The sequence below is a fragment of the Eubalaena glacialis genome, chromosome 14 (genome assembly GCF_028564815.1).
Source record: "Eubalaena glacialis isolate mEubGla1 chromosome 14, mEubGla1.1.hap2.+ XY, whole genome shotgun sequence".
Classification (NCBI taxonomy): domain Eukaryota; kingdom Metazoa; phylum Chordata; class Mammalia; order Artiodactyla; family Balaenidae; genus Eubalaena; species Eubalaena glacialis.
In genome coordinates, this window is record NC_083729.1 from 47,322,691 (window position 1) to 47,349,096 (window position 26,406).

The 26,406-nt window shown below is 34.8% G+C and overlaps 3 protein-coding genes across 3 annotated transcripts in view; 1 reads left to right on the forward strand and 2 right to left on the reverse strand.

Annotated features, from left to right (window-relative positions):
- The window catches only part of MTIF2 (mitochondrial translational initiation factor 2), a 42,234-nt gene extending 41,219 nt beyond the window's left edge, over positions 1 to 1,015 (reverse strand). Inside the window, exon 1 of the mRNA XM_061210738.1 lies at positions 671 to 1,015. The gene's annotated coding sequence lies outside the window, so the exon portion shown is untranslated. The remainder of the gene's footprint in view (positions 1 to 670) is intronic.
- Positions 1,016 to 1,154: 139 nt separating this feature from the next.
- On the forward strand, positions 1,155 to 4,315 carry LOC133105180 (prolyl-tRNA synthetase associated domain-containing protein 1). The gene is made up of 2 exons (XM_061211128.1): positions 1,155 to 1,329; positions 2,602 to 4,315. The coding sequence occupies exons 1-2, from the start codon at positions 1,246 to 1,248 to the stop codon at positions 3,031 to 3,033; spliced, it is 516 nt and encodes a 171-aa protein (XP_061067111.1). The 5' UTR covers positions 1,155 to 1,245; the 3' UTR covers positions 3,034 to 4,315.
- Positions 4,316 to 8,036: 3,721 nt separating this feature from the next.
- CCDC88A (coiled-coil domain containing 88A) overlaps positions 8,037 to 26,406 on the reverse strand; it is a 122,887-nt gene continuing 104,517 nt past the window's right edge. The window contains exons 23-33 of the mRNA XM_061168685.1: positions 25,783 to 25,928; positions 22,594 to 22,686; positions 22,250 to 22,464; positions 18,833 to 18,916; positions 17,636 to 17,839; positions 16,962 to 17,033; positions 15,896 to 15,976; positions 13,754 to 14,013; positions 13,096 to 13,558; positions 8,823 to 8,922; positions 8,037 to 8,295 (exon numbers count right to left, since the gene is read on the reverse strand). Coding sequence (XP_061024668.1) covers positions 8,858 to 8,922; positions 13,096 to 13,558; positions 13,754 to 14,013; positions 15,896 to 15,976; positions 16,962 to 17,033; positions 17,636 to 17,839; positions 18,833 to 18,916; positions 22,250 to 22,464; positions 22,594 to 22,686; positions 25,783 to 25,928 — 1,683 coding nt within the window. The 3' untranslated portion in view covers positions 8,037 to 8,295; positions 8,823 to 8,857. The remainder of the gene's footprint in view (positions 8,296 to 8,822; positions 8,923 to 13,095; positions 13,559 to 13,753; positions 14,014 to 15,895; positions 15,977 to 16,961; positions 17,034 to 17,635; positions 17,840 to 18,832; positions 18,917 to 22,249; positions 22,465 to 22,593; positions 22,687 to 25,782; positions 25,929 to 26,406) is intronic.

Sequence of the window (26,406 nt, forward strand, 5' to 3'; positions counted from 1 at the left end):
GTGTCATTTAGCATGCTTAGGTATTACAATGAATGTATCATGAGGCTCTAGGTCTACTGCAAGTTAAATCTTCAGCCATCTAGTGCCTAATTGGTTCTAACCAGTTCTTGTGTTTTTCTTTGCAGCTTCCTCCCCAAAATGAGGTTAAGAGCAATTGGTTTCCATTCAAGCCAGGGGCAAAAGTATGATTCTGGGGCAACAGTTTTGGTAACAATTTGAGGCTTAATCTAAACTCATAAGTGAAACTCCAGTGGAATTTCAGGCCTCGTTCAAGGTGGGGAGTGAGGGTTTTGCAGGATAGTGGAAAACACCCCACAAAGAGTTAGGAAAAGTGCCTCTGAAAAAGGTAGAGTTGTGGTTGCCACAGCTGATTATTTAAAAGGAGAGGGATTTTGGCCCCTTCTCTCCCTGTTGGTTCACGACCTCAGGTAATTCCCCAGGTGAAACTTCCGCCCCCACACCAACACACACACACACACACACACACACACACACACACCCCCCCTAGGAGGTCACAGAATGACTGAAGAGGCAGGACATTCCAGATTGGTAGGTGGCAGTTTTAATAAGCAAGGGAACTCACATAGGTGGTTTGTCTTGGATATCCACTCGCCAGAATCTTAAGAGTTTATACAGAGGCCTTAAGTGGGGGAAGGGGGGTTGCACTTACCAAAAAAGTCCAGATGGTTTCAATAACACCTTACTCTCTCAAGGCTGCATCCTTCAAGTAGCACCTAGCTCAGGAACAGCGGGCAGAAAGTACATTCCAAGGACAGAAGGGGTAAGGAGCCTCTGACTGCCTCAGTCCACCTCCTGGGTCAAGCCGAGCCCACGTCCAGTCGATTACTCCCCCAACACTCCCTAAGCTGTGTTGCTATGTGGCTCTGATTCTGTTTAAATGTAAGATATGCTGTATCTAGGAAACCTGAGGCGGGGCTAGAGAGGGCTGTGAGAAGGCAGGCGCCTTCCTCTCGTGGGACTCGGGGCAAGGAACTCTGCACGTCTGGTAAGTCTGTCCCCGCGGACGCAGACAAATTTCAAGCACGCAGGGAGGCAGGCAAGCGAACCCAGCACCGGAAGCAACGAACGCCGCCTCCGGAAGGCGCCCACGCTTGGGCTTCCGGCACCGCCCCTGTCCCGCCAGGCACTTCCGTCTGGGCTGGCAGTTCGTGGACTGCGGGAGGCCACGCCCAGTTCTTCCGTCCGGTCTCTCGCCACCGCATCAGCTAGCGCCACGAGGGCAGCATGGCAGGCGGCGAGTTGCGGGCAGCGCTGGAGCAGCGCCTCGAAGCCCTGGCCATCCGCACGGAGGTCGTGGAGCACCCGGAGGTGAGGCGCTCCCGCCGGGACCACCCCGGGAGGGGGTGGGCTCTGCTGCAGCTTCTATGGGACGAAGGCGCTAAGCCTAGACGTCCCAGAGGTAATGTGCCGCAGAAACTTCCGTTCTAAGGCATTTCCCGGGATCCAGAGTACGAAAGGGACCTGAAAGCACCATCAGGGGCCTCTCCACTTCGGACGCTGATGTTATTGTGAAAAAACCTGTTTTCTTCTTGGAGTGATTTTTTTTTTTTTTTTTTGGCCGCGCCACGTGGGATGCGGAACCTTAGTTCTCCACCAGGGATCCAACCCGTGACCCCTGCAGTGGAAGCGCGGAGGCCTAACCACTGGACCGCCCGGGAATTCGGAGAGATTTTTTATGTTGAGAACTAGTACAACATATTGAGAACTTGCACATCTCAAACTGGCTAGGGATGTTTGGTCAGTGTGTCAACTTTATGCGTATGTAAGTTGCCAAGCAGTAAACCCGTCTTTGCAGTGGCTGCAGCAGGTGCATACAGGACGCCAAGGTTAGAGTTTGGTATTTTTTTAACATGATTTATTAATGGGAAGATTTTTTTTGCACATATCTGAAGGAGCCAGTACGTAACCTGAGTGGTGCAAGGACAAAGTTTTTGCCCAACGCTTGAGTAACAGCTAATGATAATTAGGTAGATATGGTGATGATCTTCCAAGTTTAGAGAAATTCATCAAAGCTATATTCTTTGACCCTTTTGCCTCCCTTATAGTCCACATACTCTCCCCCTTTTTACTGTGCATATTGCCAGCTTTTCTGATTTTTTTTCTATATTAGTCCAGGGTCTCATTCCCTGCCCTCACTCCCTCTCTGTGGTTATCTGTTTATAGAGTGGAGATCGTCATATGGCCTGGATGTAATGGAATGCCAAGGAATAGGAGTCTGGGCTGCTATAAACTTTTTAAAATTAATTTTTATTGGAGTATAGTTGATTTACAGTGTTGTGAGGGCTGCTATAAACTTTACCAAAAGTTTAATGGAAAAACAAAAAAATCGTTTTAGGAGTGAGAAGGCTTGGCCTGCACATTGGAATGGAGAACTGGCCTAAGAGAAACTATCAATACTTCCTGAGGTCCTGAGATGAGATATATTTGCTAATGGGCTGGGGATGGATGTCCACCAGTGAAATCCAGGGCACTGAGTACTCCCTAACCTTACACCCACCAAGCAATATACAGATAACTGTATGTGTGCAGTGTGTGTATACATGCATATTATTTTTAAACTTCTCATGTGATATTTCACAGGTGTTTACAGTTGAAGAAATGATGCCTCATATCCAACATTTGAAAGGAGCACATAGTAAGAACTTATTTCTTAAAGACAAAAAGAAAAAAGGCTATTGGCTGGTGACAGTTCTTCATGATAGACAAATTAATTTAAATGATCTTGCCAAGCAGTTAGGTGTTGGAAGTGGAAATCTGCGGTTTGCTGATGAAACAGCCATGCTAGAAAAACTGAAAGTTGGCCAAGGCTGTGCCACACCGTTGGCACTCTTCTGTGATGATGGAGATGTGAAATTTGTTCTGGATTCTGCTTTTTTGGAAGGTGGACATGAAAAGGTGTACTTTCATCCAATGACCAATGCTGCAACCATGGGATTGAGCCCTGAAGACTTTCTCACATTTGTGAAGACGACGGGACACGATCCCATAAGACTAAATTTTGATAAAAACTAATTGGGCTAATGTTTAGAATACATTTATTTCTGAAAGCTGTTTTTCTTACTTGTAATTATAAAAAGCATTAAAAGTGGTAAGATATATATAGCACCTTGGTTTGGTGACTACCTAAACTACTTAAGGAGCTACTTAACTATTTCATCTTAAAGGAGCTGTTTTTAAAGATATATTGAGGTAGTTTTAGTCAGTTCAGAGATTCCACCCTCCCCTTCCCCCTTGACAATTACTTGTTACAGGAATGCCTTCAACAATTAAGGATGAATTAACATAGGGAGTTCCCTGGTGGCCTAGTGGTTGGGATTCTAGGCTTTCACTGCCATGGCCCGGGTTCAATCCCTGGTCAGGGGAACTGAGATCCTGCAAGCTGTGTGGCAGCCTAAATTAAGTAATTAATTAATTAACATCAAAACTAAGATTAGTTAACTATCTAAGATTAACTATATTACATCTTCTGTAAGGTGTTTATTATACTTGAAAAAAGCAAGCTGCAAAAACAGCATATATAAAATTATACATATGACAGTGTACATACAGGGGAGAAAGAGGAATATGGGAATATATTCAACTGTTAATAGTGGTTATCTTTGGGGAATGAGGATTAAGGAATAAGAATTCCCCAGCGATATAATTAAACATGGGGGCAAGGGCAAAACCTTCCTATTACTGGGTGTTCGTTTTTAAACCAATGCTTTTTTTTTCAGTGAAAAATAAGCTAATTTTTAAATAAAATTCTATCTTTAGAAAATTTTAATCTGGAAAAACACTCAAAGTAGGGATGGAAAATGTTATGTCATAATCATTATACTAATGAAATTATATTTTAAAACTCAGGAGCAGAATATACATAGGCCATTAAGAAGGATTTGCTTAGTCTTCGGAGGTTACAAAATGTGAACATGCTTGAACAAGGTTCCTCTGTCCTCTAGGCTATATTAAATTTTACTCATCCCCTTTCAACTGTGGCATCTAAAGCAGTATAAGAACCCAGGATTATGTATTGTCAGTTGTCATATAGAAGCTAGTTCAAAAACAGGAAAATTGATGTACTTTTCCACCGCACTTAGATTCAAACAAAACCCCAGTTGAGGGTCTGACTAGACTAGGCTACAAAATAGCCTAGAGGTCTTAGGAAAATTCTCGTTTCCTCTAGAGTACAATCAAGTGGGATATTTGAGAGATAATCATATTTTCCTAAGGTTGAACACTCAAAAAAATAATTTGCTTCTGGTAGAGAAATTGTACTTAATTTGTACCAATTTGCATTACTGAAAGGCAAAAGTGAAAACTTGTCATTTTTGGATATATGTGGTTAGAAACTACAAGTCTACGCAAGGCAGAATTTTTATAAAATACAGAATGGATTTAAGAGATGAGTTAGTAAGAAATATTTTCCATAAATGATAACCTTATTTCTGAGGTGCTATGTTAGTTTTTGCCTACTCTGTACCATATCTCTAAGAAAGAGGAAATTTTAGGTTGCTTTGCATATAAAATTAAGGTTTAACGAATAGAATCAAAGACACCGAGGACCTTAGATAACTGGTCTAACTGTCCTCCCCACCTTATGGTGAAAATAGGCCCAGAAAGACTGACCTGCCCAAGGACACAAGGCAGGTTGCCATCTCTAACATTATGCCTCCCAAAGTCTAGATGTGAAAATGAAAGAGACTGATGTGTACAATCTATTATTGTATTTAAACCTATTTTGAGGTTGACAAAACTGATAGACTCTCAGTTCTCTCCCAAAACCTCCAATACTCATCCCAAAGTGATTAGGACAGAATCATCTAAACAAGGTTATATGTTATGAAACACATAAAATAGGTTTTCTAGGGCAAAGGGAAAGGAAAGAATAATACTTGGCTAAATTATATGTTATGATTGCTGACCACCTGTTATAAAAATCACCTCTTTTTATATTAGTTTAAAATTCACCTCTTGTTATATCAGTTTAACAAGTGAATGTTAAACCAACTTAATTTTTTTAGGAGAAATAAAGTTAAAAACTAAAATGAAAAATAATGTTTTTTAAAAAAGACAAATCTGCCAAATGATGGTATCTATTTTGTTATAAACTGGATTTTTTGTTATGACCTGTGGCTTATATTAGGTATAGCCAAGTAATAAACATTTTGCCATTCAACTCCAAATTTCTCAGTAGCATTACTTTTAAAGGAAATGTTACATCTTTTATATTATTGGATTTGATATTTAATAACGGTTACAAGTACAATGGCAAACACTGAAAGAGAGAACCCTTAGTAGAAAAGAAAAAGACAATTTGAAATCACGTTTTGTTAAAGGGTGTTGTAAGTGCAACTTTATCCATAAGCATTCCTTTTAAGGCATTTTCATTGTCCAAATATCTCAACATGTACATCAAGGTTTATATTATAAAATGGGCTCCTTTTGTATTATTCATTCAAGGCTTAAAGAAAAAAATACATCTCAGGACTAAGTGTAGCAGAAAAGAAAACACAAAAATTCACTTTTCTCATAAAAAGTAACTTAAAATACAAAAGTCATTTAGCATACATTATTACTCCTCATTGTAATTCCAGATTTGGTACAATATCTTTTTCACTTCCTGACATAAAATTTTAAGACAGTGCAGGCTGTAATACTTCATTTGTGAGGTGGCTGCAATTCCGTAATATGCACAGTGATTTTTAAATAGGCTTTTACCATGCCTTGCATGAAAGGTGCTACATACAAACCTGTTTTGTGTACTCTTTGGTAACCACCAGTTCAAAAACTTGGACCGAACATTTCCACATTGCCAGATCTGAAGCACTTTATTGGAGCTCTGGGCCGAAGCTATTACCCTGCATATAAATTCTTTAGTTTCCGAGGGGGTTTGGGTATTGATTTAGAATAGAGCCAGATCATTAAAAGCATGTCAGGCCCCAGTCCGGAAAGTGGCCCCAGTTAGTTTCTAGTTGGCTACACTATTTTGTTTGGCAGAAGTAGTTTATCTAAGGGAAAAGCATGACTTCATACTAAGTTTGCTTCTGATGGTATCTTTTGGAGACGGTAAAATATTCATGTGGTTATCTAATCCTTTCTTGAAATGGTATGAAAAAGGTGATTAATATAATTGAGAATATTCCGCTTTTGCAGTCTCAAGTATTCTCTTGGTTGTCTTGCTGCATTTTCTCAGGGTCAGCCCACTCAGGTTTAGTACTTTATAGGCTACCCTTAAGCATTTTCTAATTGAAGCAGTAATGTGCTGCCTCAGTCAGCATGTTCTCTATTTTAGGATATTAGTGTCCTGGAGAGACCAAGCTGTGATATCATACACCCTCACTGGGCTACCTCCTACTCATTAAATTTCAACTTTCAGTAAATGTCCTGGAATGTGTCCTAGTTGTGCAAATTAGATGCTAGTTAATATAAATCTAAGTTACCCACTTACTGTATTTAGCTAAAACATAATTTCTATATTTACTTTCAATTTATCCACCTAAAGATGAATTTACATTTTTTACATGCAAGTGTCTCTAGACTGCCATGATACCCATTATCAATCTGATACTTGAATCTAGGGAGTCATGATGGAGACATGTTTCAAAGTCTAGAGAATAGGTTTTAAATATGTCTGTTGTGCAATATTTGTATTTTAGTAAGAATCCTTTGTATTTACATTTACATAGCACCTTTCATCCAAGGGTTTAAAAGTGATTTAACTTTACAGCATTATTTGGTGGCAAAACCTAAGTTAATGGTGGCATTACGAAGTCCAGGTTCTCTAACTTCCATTTCAGTTTCTTTTCAACTATACATGCTGTATTTCTTTTCATTAATGGTCTTTCTGAAAGTAGACTATGAACACAGCAGTGTTACTGGCCTACCAAAAAGAGAGAGAAAAAAAGAAAGGTGTGAGGAAGGAGGGAGAGAGGGAGACATGTATCTCATGGTTACTAGGTTAGTGATGAAACACACAGTTCATAAACCACACACTATGGAATTATTCCAAAAAGATTTTTAGAGCTGGTAGTGAGAGCCTAAGAAGTATATTGTTAAAATTAAAAAGTTAGTATCTTTCTCATTTCAGACCTTTAAGATTATTCTGATATTTGTTAAATAATGAATTTGCATTAGTAAGTATCAATGCAGTTTTTTGACTTCATAAGAAAATAAAACTGTGATATAAAATTGGAACTACAAAAAAATTGATGTTTCCCTGGGTTGACTAAATTTACTTATTTTTGTGCTTCTTTCAAATGTTTAAGGTAACAAATGCATACAAATATTTCAAAAGTACCGATAACAGTTACCAACTTTAATGTAGTATTATAAAGGACAAAAACAGAAAAATTTTTATTAATAAGTGATAACCTTAATAATAAATGAGTTCCTGGCAAAATGCAGATCATAGTAAATTATTTACATTATTTTTGCCATAAGAAAACTTCTTAAGCAACAGTCAGCTCTCAAGTTAAAAAACAAACACATACATAACCCAGTACTAAAGGAGGGAAATGAGTTCAAACACAACAGCTTTATCTTGGGAATGCCATTTGCTAGAAAACCACCTTACTAAAAAAAAGTTTCAGAAAAACACACTTTAATTACCTTAGATCCATGTGTGAATTGCTTAGTGTTGCTAGTGGGGGATACGGAAAGATTAATATCACTGTAAATTTTTTATAACTCCTATCTTATTATGGATTTTTCAGAGTTATCTCATAAACTGAATTTCTTTTGCAGTGCATCAAAATAATTGGCTTAAAAAAAAAAAGAATACCAACACATGCAGTCTGCTAACCAAATAAGGCTCCGACATGCCAAAACAATGTTCTCTGTATCTTGATATATAGTACATCCCACAACATACTACAGCATTTAATTTAGGTTTACACAACTAAATATAAATGGCTAGATTTAGACTAATACTTAGCAGAAGCATTAAGCAAACATGGATAAATTCATAAACAAATGATGAAAGAAGTATATTGTTCTTGGAGTACTTCTTGAAACCTTAAAACACTTGGTCCTTAGTGAGAGAACATCCTTTATTCAGTAGATCTTAACAGTACAATGTATGGTAAGTCACAAAACCTTCTAAAAATTTTGGCAGTTGACTCCAGTAGTGCTCCTTGATTCAAGGAAGGAATGAAGGTTTGTATTTCTTTCCTGCTCTAGTCACGAAGGATTGTTAAAGTCTTAAAGATTTTAAAAAGTGATTCCTATAGTTGGGTGTCTTGTTACTTCAGAAATAAAGGCTTCACACTGAGAAACTGAAGGACACTTTTCTCTCTGTATTTAGTTGGAAGGTAGAAAGAAGAAAGAAAATATAAGAAAAGCTTGAAGATAAGAGATATAAAATACAGAGCAACCACTAAAAGAACAGCATGCACCAGATACTTCTATAGGGATGAGAGTGACAGAAAGTCAGAGACAATTTTTCTTTGAGTGGCTCTTCACAGAAAAGGCATTTAATTTATTCTCCTCAATTATCAAGAATGTTGCACAGAAGTTGTATTCCTACCACAAAGAAAGACTTCAAACTGAAAAAGTAATTTCTAAAACATTACTCATTAGTAAAATCAAATTTAAATTGAGGGGAAAAAAGAAAAATAATTTTTAAAGATTGGTTTCCTGCACTGATGGGAAAAATCTTTTGGGACTCACCTAATCTTGATTTACTAGTAAGACAGAAAGTCATGAATTAAAGCAAGCAATATTTACATCTGTTAATGCAATGTGCACTTGTTCTTATACTTAATGCAGTTAGTTTATATAAATGAGATTAATCTCATTTACATTTTAAGCAAGAAACTCACCACTTGGCCCACATGTCATGTAGTGGGTAATAGAATTAGGAGCTTTGTTGCTCCCTAGACCTGCTTTTTGAATTTCTGCTTTCTTGTACTTTGTCCACATCTGCAGGAGAAAAGCATTTCATGTTATTTAATGAAAGGCTAAACAGAATACAATTCATGAAGATAAGAAACTAAAGAGCTCTCATTGAGTAGGGCAAGAAGAAGGAATCTAACTCTGGAAATGTTATTAATCCGAACGACACCTCTCTACTTAAAGACTGATTTTTATATTTTAAAAGCTATTAAGTAATATACTTATGCCCTCTTGGTGTCAGATAGGTTTACTTACTATGTTTATTTAACTAAATGGTCACATATAGTTTTAAAGTAAAAAATAATCTTGCATGCAGCAGCAGAAACATCCACAATGAAATAATTGTATTATTTACTAAGAAAACCAGGGCTTGAGGCATATTTTATTGGCAAATAATATACCTATTTACACTGTTAGAACTAAAATTGCTTTGATCAAAGGGGACCCAATGCCTAACAATATAAATTTACAATGTCACAAATAATAAGGGTGTAATTTCTAGAAATCTAAGCTAGGAATATGAAAGCTATTCAATTTCATCTAAAACTGGGGTACTAATACAGGCATACCTCGGAGATATTGCAAGTTTGGTTCCAGACCACTGTAATAAAGTGAATATTGCAGTAAAGCGAGTCACAAGAATTTTTAGTTCCCAATGCATGTAAAAGTTGTGTTTACACTGTACTGTAGTCTATTAAGTGTGCAATAGCATTATATCTAAAAAACAAAGTACATACCTTAATTTAAAAATACTTTGCTAAAAAGTGCTAACCATCATCTGAGCCTTGAGCAAGTCATAATCGTTTTGCAATAGTAACATCAAATACCACTGATCACAGATCACCATAACAAATATAACAATAATGAGAAAGTCTGAAATAGTCTGAGAATTACCAAAATGTGACACAGAGACACGAAGTGAGCAAATGCTGTTGGAAAAATGGCGCCGATAGGCTTGCTCAACACAGGGTTGCCACAAACGTTCAATTTGTAAAAAAATGCAGTATCTGTTAACGACAATAAAGCAAAGTGCAATAAAACGAGGTATGCCTGTAATCTGTGAAGCCGCTAGAGTATTTATGGAGCTGTCTTGGAGGAAAAAAAGTGCAGCTGCTCAATTGAGTCACAGTTGCTTCACTTTTATCTCAAAAAAAATTTTTTTTTTTTTAAATTGGGGCATCTTTGTAAGATTTCATTCACAGAAAGTATTATGTTGATTTTTTTCAAGTTTGGGAAACACTAGCTCTATATGATTTCTAAGGTTCTTCTCACTGCTAAAAATTTGATTTCAAGTGCTATCAAGAAACACAGGTAAAATAGTGTTTGGGGGGAATTTTATGACTCTACAGCTGGTGACAGTTTCTGGCGGAAGTCTAACCTGTATTCTTTGACATCAAGACACATGGACATGGTATGTATCTATCTGTCTTACATGCACAGTGTGTATGTTCTTTTGGAAAACATGCTGTATATATAACTATAGCCATTTGGGTTAGAAATACTTCTTTCCTGTAAGTCTAATATTGTAAAATAATCAGTTTTTACTATAATGGCATATGATTTCTCAATATATTTTTATAAATAAATTTAATATTTTAAACAAAGTATAAGGCCAGACTTATCTAAAAAGTTGAAATGGTTGTGAAATAATCTTTGACTAAATGTGGAAATTACACTAATTATTACATTTTTATCATATATGGCCCCATGTAATCTCACCTATATTTACCATTAAGTTTTATTATCACGTTACGAAAAAAGGGACACCAAAAACATTTGAAATGTTCGGACTGATTATGAAACAAGTGACAACAAAACAGACTGATGTATTCATGTAGATACTAAAAAATATGAAAAATTTCTGATTGTGTTTATTTGATTACCTGCATTAAAAGCATTTTTAGTAAGAGCTGGCTATGAGAAAAGAAGAGAATAGCTTAATTTATAAAGGATACAAATGTCTTTCTTTCTTTCTTTTTTTAAAAAAGTTTTGGCCGTGCCACACGGTTTGCGGGATCAGGGTTCCCTGGTTTCGCGACCAGGGATAAAACCCGGGCCCTCAGCAGTAAAAGCATGGAGTCCTAACCACTGGACTGCCAGGGAATTGCCAGGATACACATTTCATTAAGCAAAGATTCTCTATAAACTTTGTTTTCTTTCGCCCAATTAATAACAATAATAATTTAATACAACGTGTAAAATAATAATTTCCTCCCCATTTTTAAAGTTACATTTCAAATCATTTCTTCTAGATGCCAGGCTGCATGACTGTCAGTAATATTTAGGCTGAATCAAGATGGCAAAAACATTTCAGAGACAGAACTAAGATATACTTCTCTAGAAGTAAGTGATTCAGGGTTATGGGTTTCTTGAGGTTTTCTTTTGTTTTGTTTTATTCTGGAATAAAACAATTCAAGTTTAGCTGATTCTGCTTTAAAAGTGCTATGACCACAGCAAGATAATTTTAAAGTTTATGACATGAGTCAGAGTTAGCAAATATTTTCTCCATCTTTTATGGTTAATTTTTAGTTAAGAGCTTGCATTTATTCTTAATTCTAAAATTTGTTCTACTAAAATCATACTTGTTTGTTTAAGTGATTACAAATACTAATTTTGCATTTTATTTTAGCACAATGTACTCATTTTAGAAAATTCTGTTTTAAGGACAGACATATATAATTTAGTAATAAATAAATAATAGAATTATATAAGTAACAACCTTCACCACTTTATAAGCTTGCTACCCTTTTTGAACAGAAGTAAAAATGCAAATTTCTCACACATGGAGTATGATTTGCTTTATTTCTCTTTGACTCTCTATAAAAAAAAACCTGAAAAAACTACTGTGTTAACTGATGCCAAGTAAAAAAGTCATCTTGAAGGAAAGATAGTACTTGAGCTCTTACATTTATCAAATGAAGAAAAGTGCAGAGAAGAAATAGAATACAAATACTCCTAGTCCCTGTATGTCACATTTAAATTTGATGTTTTTTTTAAAAAAAAAAGAATTACGCTAAATTTATGAGTATTAACAAAGTTTTAAATCTGAACAATTTTATAAATATGAGCAGTAGTTAATAACTATTTCTTTGAAAATAAAACAGCAGGGCAGAAGGCATAATTAAATGGCAAAAGAAAATGACATCTTTTTAACATGTTTTCCTTACTAATACTATACACGTGCAACATGAAGTGCACATTTTGGGAAAAAAAAAAAAGGAGAGGAAGAGAGGTAGGGAGAGAGGGAAAGGGGAGCAAAGGGAGGGAGAGAGACAATGAGCATTCTTTTTTGGAACCAATGAAGTAAATATGACTTGGAAATGCCTTGTTGGTAATTATAGCATGCAACCATTTTAACATGCTTCTAGGTATCAAAGTAACAATCTCTTATTAGGTGACAAGAAATGTCAAAGAGGAGCATGTATTGTTAAGGTTCTTAAAGTCATGCAAAAAATGAACAATGCAATTAATATTTCATGCAAGCTTTGTTGTGGTTACATAATCACATTTATATACATGCCACAATGTACACCTGAACACTATCCACAATTTAAAAATAAAAGTATAAACCTAGCCAAATGATACTTTTCAACAGCAGCTCTTCAAATCAGATTAGAGAAGCATAGAGCATATCAAATGACATCAGTATTATATTGTGCAGTTTTGATCATACACAACCATATTCATACCAAACAGTTTGATTATCCTCAGAAACCAACAATGCAGCTTCTGTGTCATCAGGATAGAGGCATGCAGGAGTGATAAGATTATTGCTAACTACAGAAGACTGTGGGTTACTGTTACTGCAGTTCTGATTATCAGAAAACTGCTCAGTATCTTTCTGTGCAGCTTTATCCAAAGAAGCAGAAGCCTGGTCAGTTAGCCTGGTGACTGGTCTGGGAGGTAGCCCGCTTATGTTACTAACTAATTCTGTATTCAGGGATAAAAATGGCTGAGATGGATGAGCCACAGTAAATGAGTCTGTGCTATCTTTAGCTAATATTCCAAATACATCATTAGACATATTAACAGTGGCAAAAGTTTGGTTTAGAAAATGTGACCTTTCTGTTCTTGAGTTTCTGGCCTGGGCATATGGAGACGTGGGCTTGTCTGTAGCTAAATCATTTTGTGCTTGAGAACCTACAGCATAAGTTGGACTGTGAAGTGGATGAGAGGACCACTGGTGTAAACGGTACTCACTAGATGTTGCAGTGATGCTGCTATCAGCAGTAGCTGGTGGTGAATCAACTGACATAGGTAGTCTACTGTCCTTGGTCAAAAAGTCATGGATGCTTGTCCTTCGAGTAGTTCCTTCAGCAGTAGAGATCACACTGCTTGCACGAGGTAAAGTGGCATAGGGATTACTATCTTTTGATTGTCGTGACAGAGAAGTTTCTTTTACTACTTTTATCTTTCCTTGAGTGCCTAGTGTAGGCTTTCCTGAAGAACTAATGAAATAGGTATCTTCAGTCTTTTGAGGACCAGGTCTCACAAATTGTTCAGGCTTAGTTGTCCGTCTATCATAGAAGTCTCCTACAGTTTTTCCACTTACTGACCTGGCCAGACCACAGCTAACTGGTTTGTTTTTTCCCAAAAAGTCAGAAGAGACAGACAAACTTTTCATTACTTCATCTAAAAGATTCTCTTGACTTGAGGGCTTTATCTGTTTAAAAAAAAAAAATCAAAGCAGATTAGTGAATACAGCCATGCTTTTACTTTCCTGATACATTAGACTGTGCAATAAAAAAATTGCTAATGTCTCTAAACCCTCCTTAAAAAAAAAAAGCTCTAAAGTTCAACCATAGAAATTTAACTTGTAGTGTCCATCTAAATTAAGGTCACCATAGATAAAACTAACCTGTATTGAGGTAAGCTTGTTGCTTTCTTCCAAAAACTGTTGTAGAGTAACAACTTCACTTCCAGGGGAACCAGTTTTGACCTTGTGATGTGCTCGACTCTCTAGTGTTTTGTGCTGGAGCACTGGACTTGATTTGGGCTGTCTTTTCAAGTATTGGATTGGACTGCTACCACTGCTGGACCACGCCTCATGCTCATGAAGCAGGCTAAATTCTCCACTGCTGTGGCTTTGTGGCCTGCTTTGGATATTAACTGCACCTGCTTTTGGAGTAAATGGTGTGTTAAGAGTTCAATAATAGAAATGAGATTAAAACTATGTAAGTACTGACATCTGTTGACTGGATTCTTACGAATAGCCAAACTGACTTTCAAAGCTTTATTCAGAAATGCTTAGTAAACCATGTTAATCTCCCATCAGTCTAACAAATGTCTACCATAGCGTGCTTCCTTATTTGTCAAGTTGACAAATATTATAAGCTCCACAAGGGCAAAGACTTGCCATCACCACCATACCCACAACCTAAACATATAAAGCAGGCACTCAATACATTTGATGAGTAAATGAATGAATAAACAAGGAAATAATACATTTTTTAAAAGTCAGGTTCAAATAATTGTAAAACACCTCACAATTTAAAACAAAACATGATTATATGAATTTTAAATTATTTGAGAATGTTAAAACCAAAAACTCTTCTAAATGCTAAAAATTCTAATTCTTTGACTTTCTATGAGGTCTGTATTCCTTATTTGAAGGCTTATTTGTTGATCCTAAATGAATAATCTTAAAGAAATATTTTAAAAATTTAAACAGCAAGCATCTAAGGAAAGTCAAATGGAGACATGATGTAATTACTTAGAAAATTCCAGTAAAAATATAAAATTAAGTATGTAGTATTTTATTCTTTAATGTCTGAATCATTCTGCTGAATGATTCTCCCTGATTCTCCCTGCTTTCCACTGTTGGTATGGTGGCTATACAGCTTTCAAAGACTCGGTTGAGGCTGAACAACTATACAGAATGCAAATTACTAGTTCTGGAAAAAAGCTCCCTAAAGTTTATGCTATTCCTTAAGAGTGCTTATTCATTTTGATCCACTGCAAACTGTGTAGATACAGCATTAAGATAGAAAATGCAACTTTCCATGGTTTCCTAATCACAGAGAATAAAATGGGTCAGGAAAGATTTTGGCTCAAGCTATGTAACATTTTACAGGAAAAAGATTTTCTTGAATTTTCAAATCAGAAAAGACTTATTTACATTTCAGACTATATTTTTCTACAGGATATAAAAACATGATTATAAAAAATGAAAAAATAATCCCTCCTTGAAATCAGATTTTTCAGATCATTGCAACAAAGTCAAAGCATTAATAATAAAATATAATCACAACTGAGACAAAATGATTTTATAATATGAAAAAGCAACAGAACAAATGCACTCATTATAATTTAACAATTCTGGACTGTAGAGAATAACTACTTTCACAAACCTTTATAATCTATTAAATAATTCCAGAATCTGAGTAAGCAGTATACCTTTAAGGAAAAAGGTGTTAGTCAATACTTCCAGACATTTACATAAAAATTTCACCTTGGAATGCATATTAAAAAATTGAGGAAAAAGATATCTTGAACTAATTCTTTATATGAACTCTATGTACCCATTTGGCTCTTGTTACACTTACACACACACATACACACACACAATTGTCTTTTCAAATTAAAAGAATATATTCCTCCTTATTTCGTGGATAAGAAAAGCTAAAAGTATTTCTAAAACACCTTCTGTGAGTTCAATGTACATGTATCATGAGAAAGTTAAGGACAACCACTTTCATGACAAAGACAAAATGTAAGTAAAATAAGAACCTATAGATATTTTGAAATATAAAGATTACAAGAAAAAGATTTTATCTGTGAGGATGAAAAATGGAAACTAAAATAACTGCTCCTGTTTTTACATTTGTACACATTGAAATACATTTGTATTGCAATGTGAAAAGTATAAAATATTCCAAGGAACTATGTTCCAAACATAGAATGATTTGGATTTCATACTTTACCCCAGAAACTTCATCAATCTCCCACTTTTAAATCTGGAAATGGATGGAGCATATTAATAAATTTACCTACAGCATACCTTTGACTTCATGGAGTGAAGCATTATTATTGCTATTGCTAGTGGATGTTCTGCCACTATCAAGGCTGGCTGGTCTCGAAGCTAAATGAAAAAATCAGGAGACAGTGATAAAACTTCCAGCTGAAGACAATGAACTTTACATTCTGATTACAGAATGCTTTGAGGAAGCAATCATGCATACTTTCACAGGCTGAGCATGCCCACAGAGAGTTGAATCTTACAGATTAGAGAGCAAAGGCATTTCCAGATAGTTCAGTTAAACAGTTGAGAACAGGACACTTCTCAGACAATAGCTGAGATTCAAAGAAAAGAAGATAAAAGTGCATAATTAGATTTGGAAATGGATTTCTAGATGGATACCAGGACTGTTTTAGTTGAACAGAATGACATGCCCCCCCAAAAAGAAAGCTGGTGATTAGGTCACTTACAACAGATCAGACAAGGGACCCTGCACATTGCAGAGATGCCACGAACAGGAGGAATATGAGCATCTGCACAGTTAATGTCCTGTATTCCTATCCATACAAGGGAAACAATTGCACAGTTAACATGGCCCTATCCTACTTCTTAAAGTCCTGCTTACATATGAAATTCCTTTAACATATTCCTTTACATGTGAAATTCCGTTATCCACTACTTGTTAATTTAGTTTGGTAAGATATGACTTTCCAGATAGAAACTAAAAACTCTGAAATGCTCAACATAGCAGAAAATGTGGTTTCTTAGAGTTTGTCCTTTGCCAAAGTGAATATTTTTAAAACCAAACATAAAATGTATCTCATCACTTTAACCTTATGCCAAAATGGCAACAAAATTACCTTTGAGCATTGTGCAGGCATACTTTATAAATGACCTTGATGAAAACAGAGTCAATTTGGATGAAATAATAACCTTAAAAAAGGCAAAAGGGGGTAGTAGGTTTGAAGAAATAGCAGAGGTAGCTATGAGATGCAGGTTAGAGAAAACATGCTTGCTGGCAGTGCCACATTCAGCAGGTCAATGCAAGAGTCTTAGCATTCTCATTCTGTATGTAATATGTACTCTCTAAATAAAGTTCATATCTTACCATGAACTCTTGATCCCGTACTAGAATCATCACTAATACCTTGTGGACTTACGTCTTCAAAGGATGTAGTATCTACATAAAATAGCAAAATGAATATAAAAATATTTTTAACAAAAAAATTATAAAATTTTATTTATGCAGAATATGGAAATTCTTTTTCAACCATGTATAATACATCTTGATTTAACATATTTCATAGATTCAATCAGAAACGAATAGGAGTAAGAAACAGAATAGCTCTGATGAGAGTTGACTTGCTTAGGGAAAACACCAGAAGCACGGAAACAATCTGCCTGTGACCCTGCAAAGCAAAGCAAGAGCCTGGGTTGCTCTATATGGTTCTCTGTGATGCTATAGTGTTTCTAGGTTTTTTTTGTGTTTTTTTTTTAAAGCTTCTATCACTCTCTCCTTTTCTCATTCTTTTACTTGGTTTACTTTTCCATTTCTTGTTAGTTCATTATCTGTTTATTATGAAAGGCCTAGGAAAAGATTTTAGTTATTTGTACGATGTTTTAAATTTTTAAAATGATTTGAAAATTCCCTCAGATCAAATCCAGATTGTTTTGATCATTATTTCAGGTTGCTGCTGTCAAAAAAGTAAACATGGCAAAGTCAAATTAAAATTCCTGTTGCCAACAGTTAACACCACAGCGCAAATAGCAGACGGCCTATACCTTTATTATTAACCAACTGCTTGGATCTGAAGCCTGTAGAAGAGTTGACAGTTGAAAAGTTGATGGCTGTAGTAGAGAAGGCCATAGCTCCCAATTCTTTTCTCCTTTTACCCGTTGAAATATCATCAGGAACCTCCAAATTCTCAGTACTACCTGTCCACTGTCCTCCTGCTAGGACCATGGACTGCACCAGGTCATTCATGGCTGGGATGCAAATGAAAGCAAATGAATCAGCATGGTTAATGTATTTGCTCTTATTTCTATTTTGTATTATAAATGATATGACTTTTGTCTATGGATTAATGCAAGTGAAATAAAAAACTAACCACAAGGTCATTTGAATTATGACATGCATTCAGCTGAATGAAATGAGTAGGCCGAAGGCTGATAAACTTCAATAAATGTTTTTATCACCCTCCACCCCCTTTAAAGATAGGAAAAGGAAATTTACTCTGTACAACTGCCATGCTTTTGAGCAGTGATGTACAATATAATTAGAAGCCTTCATAATGTGGTTCTGTGGTGACAAAAATGGCATGAATAAAGGTAATATGGAGAGCAGTTCTTTACAGCATCACTACTGAAAATGATAGAGTCCTTGGTCAGAGCAGATTACTGAAGAAATTATTCATTTTATGAATCAAATAAGTAAACATTCAATAAAAACCTGAAAGAGAGGATATCCAAAGTGACAGACATTTAATATGATTATGTATTTACCTATTCCACTTAAAAAAAGAAAAACCAGAGTATTATTATATAAAGAATGACAAACATTCTCAAGGGTTACAGGCCATTTTATTTATTTATTTATTTAATCCTAGTTCATTAAGAAATTAAATACCTAATGCTAAAGGTTTTGTTATATTTTCTTTAAGTAAATTTCTTTGGGAAGAAATCTCTATGGCATATAAAATTAAAGGTTTTTTTCTGCCAACTTTTAGAAAGTACTGGAAATTTCCAAGTATATTACATGTATGACTAAACATATGCATGTATATGTATAAGTGAACATACATATAATGCAAATTCAGTGCCAGTTATGAAAAAAAATATTCTTCCAGCTCCTTGTATTACAGGAAGACTGCACTTTGCAAAATAAGAAAATTGGCACAGTCCAAAGAATGGTTAGTGAAAAATTAGTAATGGAAGCCAGTGTAGTCATTTGAAAGAAGCTGAACTGTCATAAAGTCTTACACATGGAACGACGGTAGCAGGCCTTCATTTTGTCTTTATCCTTCGGTCTGTTCCTCAAAAAGGGCAGTCTTTTCAGTGCAACCACTTTAATGTCAGAGCATGAGGAAAAACAGAAACAGAAAAATGAAAGAAAAAAGGGAGAAGAACAGATGGGAGTTAAATGTTGAAATTAAGGACAGAAATGAATGTCTGAGCTTCAGCTATGTAAACTATACTAAAGCTATTATTCTCATGCTGCTGAGTGATAATGAAATATGAAATATGTACTTTGATACTTTAAAATACTTGAAAAAGCACTGAAGACAATGATGAGAAACATATACTTTGAAAGCTTGGATTGACTAAAGTCCTAGAAATATAGGAACTGATTAGAACTACTTACAGAAGGAACAATTTTCCTAGTTAAGTTGTAAAGATACACCTTTATTATTAGGGCCATTATTGGTGGATCACAGAGTACACATGACGAAAATGTAGAAGGCTTTCAGTCCTCTATTTTCTTTAACTTTTTAAATTATAAGATTTTATTTTGGAAAAAAAGTAATTCAGAAAAATGTACATCCTGTACATTTTTAGTACAAGCATTAGGTAAAATGCCTCAGCAAAAACTAGGGGATGTTTAAAATAATCTAAAGAAACTTAAAAAAACTTTCATTATTTCCTTAAACTTTAAAAAAGAAAATAGGGAATTACTTCTTGGTTTAAACTGAATTCTGGTGCATTATTCAGCAGCACCACAGAAATATATACTCTTCTAAGAGAAGTCTTTCAAAAGATGACAATTATATTAATTTCATTTTGCAAAAGGTTGGCTGGGAGAAAGAAAAAACAGTATTTTGATAGTAGCTTTTAAGCTTTGATAAGCCTAAAAGATAAAGAGGTAACCTAAAGCAAGCAAAAATGACAGAAAAATATGTATTTATAACATTTTTAGATATTTTAAAGGGCTTTTGGGGTTATTAAAAAAAATCAAAGGTAGCACTATGCAGGAAAATTATATGAAGGAAAATTAGGGTTATACTACAGTAGGAGTCATTAACATAAAAATTAAAATGTTCACTAGAGTCACTAACATTCTTAAGCTACACTTTAAGAAGATTTTAATACGAAAAACTGTTACACCTTTTTGGAACTGCAATTTAAGAGCTAGGGGAAAAACTCACATCAAGATTTAAAAGCATACTGTACACAGCCTTAATAACTATGCTGTTTCTCAGGGTTTGCTGTCATCTTATAAATAATAAAAAGCTCTTCTGACAAACTGACGAGTATCACTCATTAAGGAGAATGCAAGAACATACAGCTTTTTAACTTATATTTGATTGCTATTAAGAATAGTCATGATTCATTTAAGCTTTTATTTCATTTCTAGCTTGGTAAACACAGCTGTTTTCAATGATTAAAAAGAAATGAACTGAAAGCAATGTAAAAATGGACATTTAGCTAAAACAAAGCTGAATGGTTGCAGCATGCACACGTTGTCTTGTTCAGATACTTTCTTTTCCTGTTTTCAACTGTTTTCCATAGACTGCTTTACTGACAGACAGGCACTCATCCAAAATGGACAGGATAAAAGGAGTTTTAAATTTGCCAGTGGTGGAATGTGATCCTTCTTATGGCAATTAGTTTGTAGATATACAATGTTCTCTTCCCAAACTATATATTGAAATTAAGGGAACATTAGAATGGTTGGGTTTTGTGTTTATTTTTAAAATTCTAAAACTGAACAACTGATGGAAAGGAGAATATTACTTCCTTCTGATTCTTACTCTGGATGTTTCAGCAGAGAGTATGAAGGAATGACAGATTTATATTTAAAACAAACAAGATTACCTCAAAAAAGACTGTGCCTTTCTTTTGTATATTTTCATATCAGAATTGAAATATCTTCCTTTAATTAAAAAAATTAAGTATACCCATGACCATTTCTCATTAAATATGATGTCAGATATTTTATATCCAAAGGTAGCAGATAAAATTGAATCATCTGGCACCTTTTTAAGGAAAACTTGATGATCTCTCTACCATACTCACAGGTTTCATGTAGATTTGACTGACAAGACTAATCTTATATGGATATATAGAATTAAACCACTTTCTTATACACACACACACTTGTACATATGTATGTATGTATGTATGAATATGTACTCAGGTATGTGTATGATTTTTTTGTTGCTTACTTGTGGATTCTAGTTTACAGGGTGCTATAGTTGCATTCTGAAATATAGCCTATAATGAATGTCTAATCTCCTACACTCTAAAATACTGTTTTTTTCAGAGATAATTCCCCTGAGGACAAAACAACGTCTATATAGTTTTTTGAGTGTTTTGAGAGCTGCCCATATGGAGCGTCTACCCCTGGGGGAAGTAGTAGCTGTTTTTGCCTATACTATACTTCAGAAGAATAGTACTGAAATTCATATATATATATATACACACATACACATATACACATATATAGTTTACTATATGTATATATGTTTATATATGTGTAAACATATATACATACATATACTTTTAAATTTAGTGATTCTGGTTATAGTGTGAGTGGATTCATAGTATCCTGTTTACATATTTTATAAGAACATTGCTAGTAGTCAAATTCTTGTATATCTTCAAAGGGCCTACCACTGGATTCTTTTCTTTCCCTTAAAATACACTTTTTTAGGCTTTTATTTTGCTCTTGATGTTTAGCAAAGTGCACTAAAAATGAAATCAAGAGAGTATTAATTGTATAGGGCACGTTATGATATTATACTTCTACATTTGTAATTTAAAAAGTTAAATTGCAAGTTTATGCGCAAACTTACATCTGTATTTTCATTGAACCTTTACCAAACAATCCCTCAATAACTTTTATAACCTTCAACTATTTCTAAATCATTGAATAACATTCTCTTCAAATTCATAGCGATTTTTCTTTGCTTCCCCACAATGTAACTTTTCTCCAACTTGACAGCATCAAAGTATGAGTAAGACGTCATTATAAAAAGCCTTACTATTAAGTTATAAATAATTTCAAAAATGAGCTCTTATAAATATTTCTCAGTTGCTCCTCAAAATTGCCCTGTGAAGTATGACACAAAGGTAAAAGGCTTGCCCATGTTAACAGAACTGGCAAGTGGCAGAGGTATACTGGCTCTCATTTCACTGGTCTTTCTGTACTATTTTACCTCCCTGGCCAAATGATGGTATCTCTGTGTATGGTATTTCTCTAAATACACAATATAGAAAATCATGTGGTTATGCAGTATTGCAGTAGGCAATGAATTTTAAGATGATATGGAGTTAAAAAGAAACACATTCATCGACTATTACCCCAAAGGACTGTGGAAGCTATTTAAAAGAAATCTTCAGTAAGGATTCTAAATCAGTACTAGAGATCACAAATGTTTAAAGAGTTTAAGCACTCACTGCTGCTTTTCTTGGTCCCCAGAGTTTGGCCATCTTCTAAAGAGTTTGAACCTACTGAAGAACTATCTTGACTATCTTGATGGGGGAGTTGAAGAAATCCTTCACTGGAGTCTGAGCGGGTTGGTGTTAATGTTAGTGATTTCTGACGCTCCCGATTAATGTCTTTCTTAGACTTTATCAATTTTCTCATTTTTAGAGTAATCCAGTTGCCTCTCCTAAAAAACAATTTTAAAAGATTCTTATCAGTCTAACATTCAACATATGAGTCCTTCTCGAAATCAGAAGCTTCTCAGTTTTGTTTTTTTTTTTTAAATAAAAATGAAAATAAACCTGGTTAACAGTACCTTCTAGGAGGAGATGGGTCATAAAATTTGTATTGATCCATAATTTTCTCTTCTAGTTTCTCCTTTTGTCGTCTTAATTCATTTAACTTATCACTATTAAAATAAAAGGACATGCATCATATTTTGTACAGTTATGAATGATATTATTTGGGGACTAAGATCTAACTTCTCCCCAAAACATAAAGAAATACAGATACCACAGTTGACAACTAAGAATTTAGTAGGTAGTAACAATGGAGTTTTTTCTAAGTTTCTCATTTTCTTTAAATTTATGACTTACTTAAATAAAAGGACATAGGACTTAAAGTTTCAATTCTTCAATAGGATTTTTGTTTGAAGAAAATCTTCCATATTACAATATCATCATGACAAAAGAATTCTCTCAACATCTTTTTACAGCTATTAAACAACATTGTATCAACACTGACTATTCCCCTATTCTTGGATCTTTAGTATATCAAATCATTTTTGGTATGAAGGGTGATTTATCATAATTTATATAGGCAAAAAATTTAAAGGTTGGATAGCTTGCTTAACAGTTACAAATACAATAAATAATCCTACAACGACATCTTCATGCAAACAGATTTTTTTCCTTTATGGCAGAATTATTTAGGCTTAATTTACTAGTAGAGAATTATTTCCTGCCTCCAGCAATGCATGAATACACTAGCTTCACCACATCTTAGTTTCATTTTTATGTTCTTCACAGTATATATTATATAGGGAAATGAAAGTAAAATGATCTCTCTAAGAAAACTGTGATGCCAAAGAATACTATTTATTAAACAAATATTTAGCAATCATTCACAGTGAGGAAGGCATGAGCCATGAGGTGTATATAAAGATGAATAGTAAGTTGCCCAGCTCTGCTTATAGTACAGTAGGAGAGAGAAGATGTATACACAAATGACTGTTACAATCCAAAATAGTAGGGATGACAAAATAAAAGTACCGTGGAAGTACTAAAGGAACTTATAAAAGGGAAAATATTTCCATCTTGGATGACCAAGGAAAGCCTCATGAAGAAAAAGGCCATATCAGATAGACTGAAACAAAAAATAAGAATGCTAAATTAAACAGCTGAGCTGAGAATAAGGAGTGAGGGAGTTTCACGTTTAGATTTCGCTTAACAGAAAATCAGAAGTATTGAAGGTTTCATTACAATGTGACATTATAAAATCTATGCTTTACATACCTTAACTCAATGATGGAAGAGGATATTATCAGAAAGGATGGAGGTAAAGAAAGCATTCAGGATGCTAATGGGGGTAGCCTAGTTGAGTGGGAGGGAAGAATTAGGGTAGTGGGAAACAGAAGGAAATGATTTGAGAGTTTATATGGAAGAAGAACTTTGTGAACAGTTGTTGCCATTAGTTATACCACAGCTCAAATAGCACACAGCCTATACCTCCCAGTTCTTTTCTCCTTTTACCTGCTGAAATATCATCAGGAACCTCCAAATTCTCAGTACTACTTATTCACTGTCACTCCTACTAGGACGATGTGACAGAGGCATTCAGCTAGAACTGTCTGACATGTAAGATGATATTTTAAATTTAAATTCAAAAAGTCAGAATAGGTACTAATATTTATAAGTCAACTGTATAGATACAATCACTGAAACCTTGGAAATGGATTATTCACCAAAGGTCAGAATATTAAGAAGATAAAGTGTTGGATAATACCTCTGCTTAAGGGACAGGAAACTTAAATGCTAAAATTTTAGATACACTCACTGCTTCTTAAGCTAAAATACCTCTTATGGCAGAGAGTAAAGGCATACATGCTGCCAAAAGGATTAAAGATCCAAAGTGGCCAGCCACAAATGTGAAATTTCTTTGAAATTTACATTTACCTTAAAAGTTCACACAAACTCTACCTTTTGCTCCATGATATACCTGTGTATTAACATAAAAATAATGTTCCTTGCCCCAAATTTTGTAGTAAAATCGACGCTTCAAAAAATGTATGGTGTATCCTGGCTTCACATGTGCCCTGAGGCTCACCATTATATACATTAAGCCTGAAAGTCACATATTATTTCATTTACTCCTTAGGATAATGCTGGAAGTAGGTGTTATATCTCTATTTTAGAGAAAAAGAAACCAATGATCAAAGAAATGAAGTAACTCGTCTACAGTCACATAACTAGTAATGAGAAGAACTGGGATTTGAATTAGGAGCTGTCTGATTTCAACATCTGTGCTATTTCTATTATACTACGGTGCTTCTCATTTAGGGAACAAGAGGAAGAGAAGAATTTAGTAAAGGTGAATCATGGTGTATTACAAAGACTATCCACTGAGCTAACCTGGCCAAAATCTCTGATTTTACCAGCTTCCTCCACTCTCAACAGAGATACAACTTACCAATAATTAAGCTCTGTCAATTCTATCTTTCACATCTCTCTTGTATTGATATTTGATTTCAACTATCACTGCTTATGAATTATTTTTCATTAGATTATTGCAACAGCCTTCTTAAAACTTATTCCTTGTCTCTATTCTCAGAACCTCCAATCTACACTCTAATGTCATCAGTGGTTTAAACAAACAATCAATCAAACAAACAAACAAAAAGCACAAATCTGATCACATTACTCCCCGATCAAATTTTTCAGCAAGTCCTTTGTACGGCAAAGAAAACCTTTGTCAAGTGGCTCCTGAGTGTTTAGCCACTTCTCTGCTACTCCTCCTTCCTCAATTTTGTTCCAGCAAGAACAATTAATTTTTAGATCCTATACCACACTAATAATATACTTTCATCACACCTCCTGTTTCTGCATTTGCTGCTCTCTTGGCCTGGTATGCCTCCTTAGGCAAACTCCTACTGAACCTTTAAGTCTCAGCTCAAGCAATCATCTTTAGAAAGTCTACCTTCTCTTGCAGACTAAGGTATTCCTTCCCTTATATTTGCTGTATTTCTATGGTTTCCTATACACACCTCCATTACAGAATTTATTTGTATTTCTTGCTTTATATTAATAGTTCATTAAGTGCAGGATCCATGTGTTTTTATGTTAGTATTTCTGGTTATTAGCCCAGAACATAAACATTAAAAAAATATATATCGAAATAATAATGTTGAAAATCAAGAAAAATTAGCATTGCATTTTCTCTGCCACCAGGTATGGCAATGATAAAATCATGAGTAATATTTCAGAGTGCAAGATTATTTGGTACCTACATGTACTGTCTTTGTTCAACATGAAAAAGATCCTTGCTTTCCATATTCTGCTCCAATAGTGTTCTGTTCTGTAGCATTAATGTCTGAATTTGATCTAGTAGATGTCGATTTTCCTCTTCTAAATTTCCTTTAAGTTGGCTTAGCAACTGTTTAAACACAAACATTTATTTTTTAAAATATCAACATTTATATTTAACATAAATCCCCCAAAACATCTGAAAAATATAAGTACTTCACAAAGATTTAAGTCTTCTGCTATTTGAACAATCAGATGGTTGTACTCTGATTAGAACATGAGTGATTATTTTAGTAATAATGACAGCTAAAGTACTGAGTTATGTGCTGGACACATATGTTTTCTTAATTCTCACAAACACTGGGTTTAACATATAATAAATTATCTAGTTCCAAAAACACTGCTTTCTTTACAGCTGTTTGACTTAGAGTCCAAAGCTAGATTCCTATCTCTGGCCTTCCATTTAAGTAGCTATAAAATGCTGAACAAATTAGTAACTCTCTGAGCCTCAATGACCCCACCTATAAATTGAGGATAACAACTCCCACCCCCCAAGACTGTTGCAAGGATTAAATAATATATGTAAAGTACGTGGTGTCATGCCTATG

Excerpts from the sequence above, each read along its gene's own strand:
- LOC133105180 (XM_061211128.1), top strand. The coding sequence starts at position 1,246 with ATGGCAGGCGGCGAGTTGCGGGCAGCGCTGGAGCAGCGCCTCGAAGCC. Across the intron at positions 1,330-2,601 it reads AGGTCGTGGAGCACCCGGAG|GTGTTTACAGTTGAAGAAAT; the intron begins GTGAGGCGCTCC and ends GATATTTCACAG.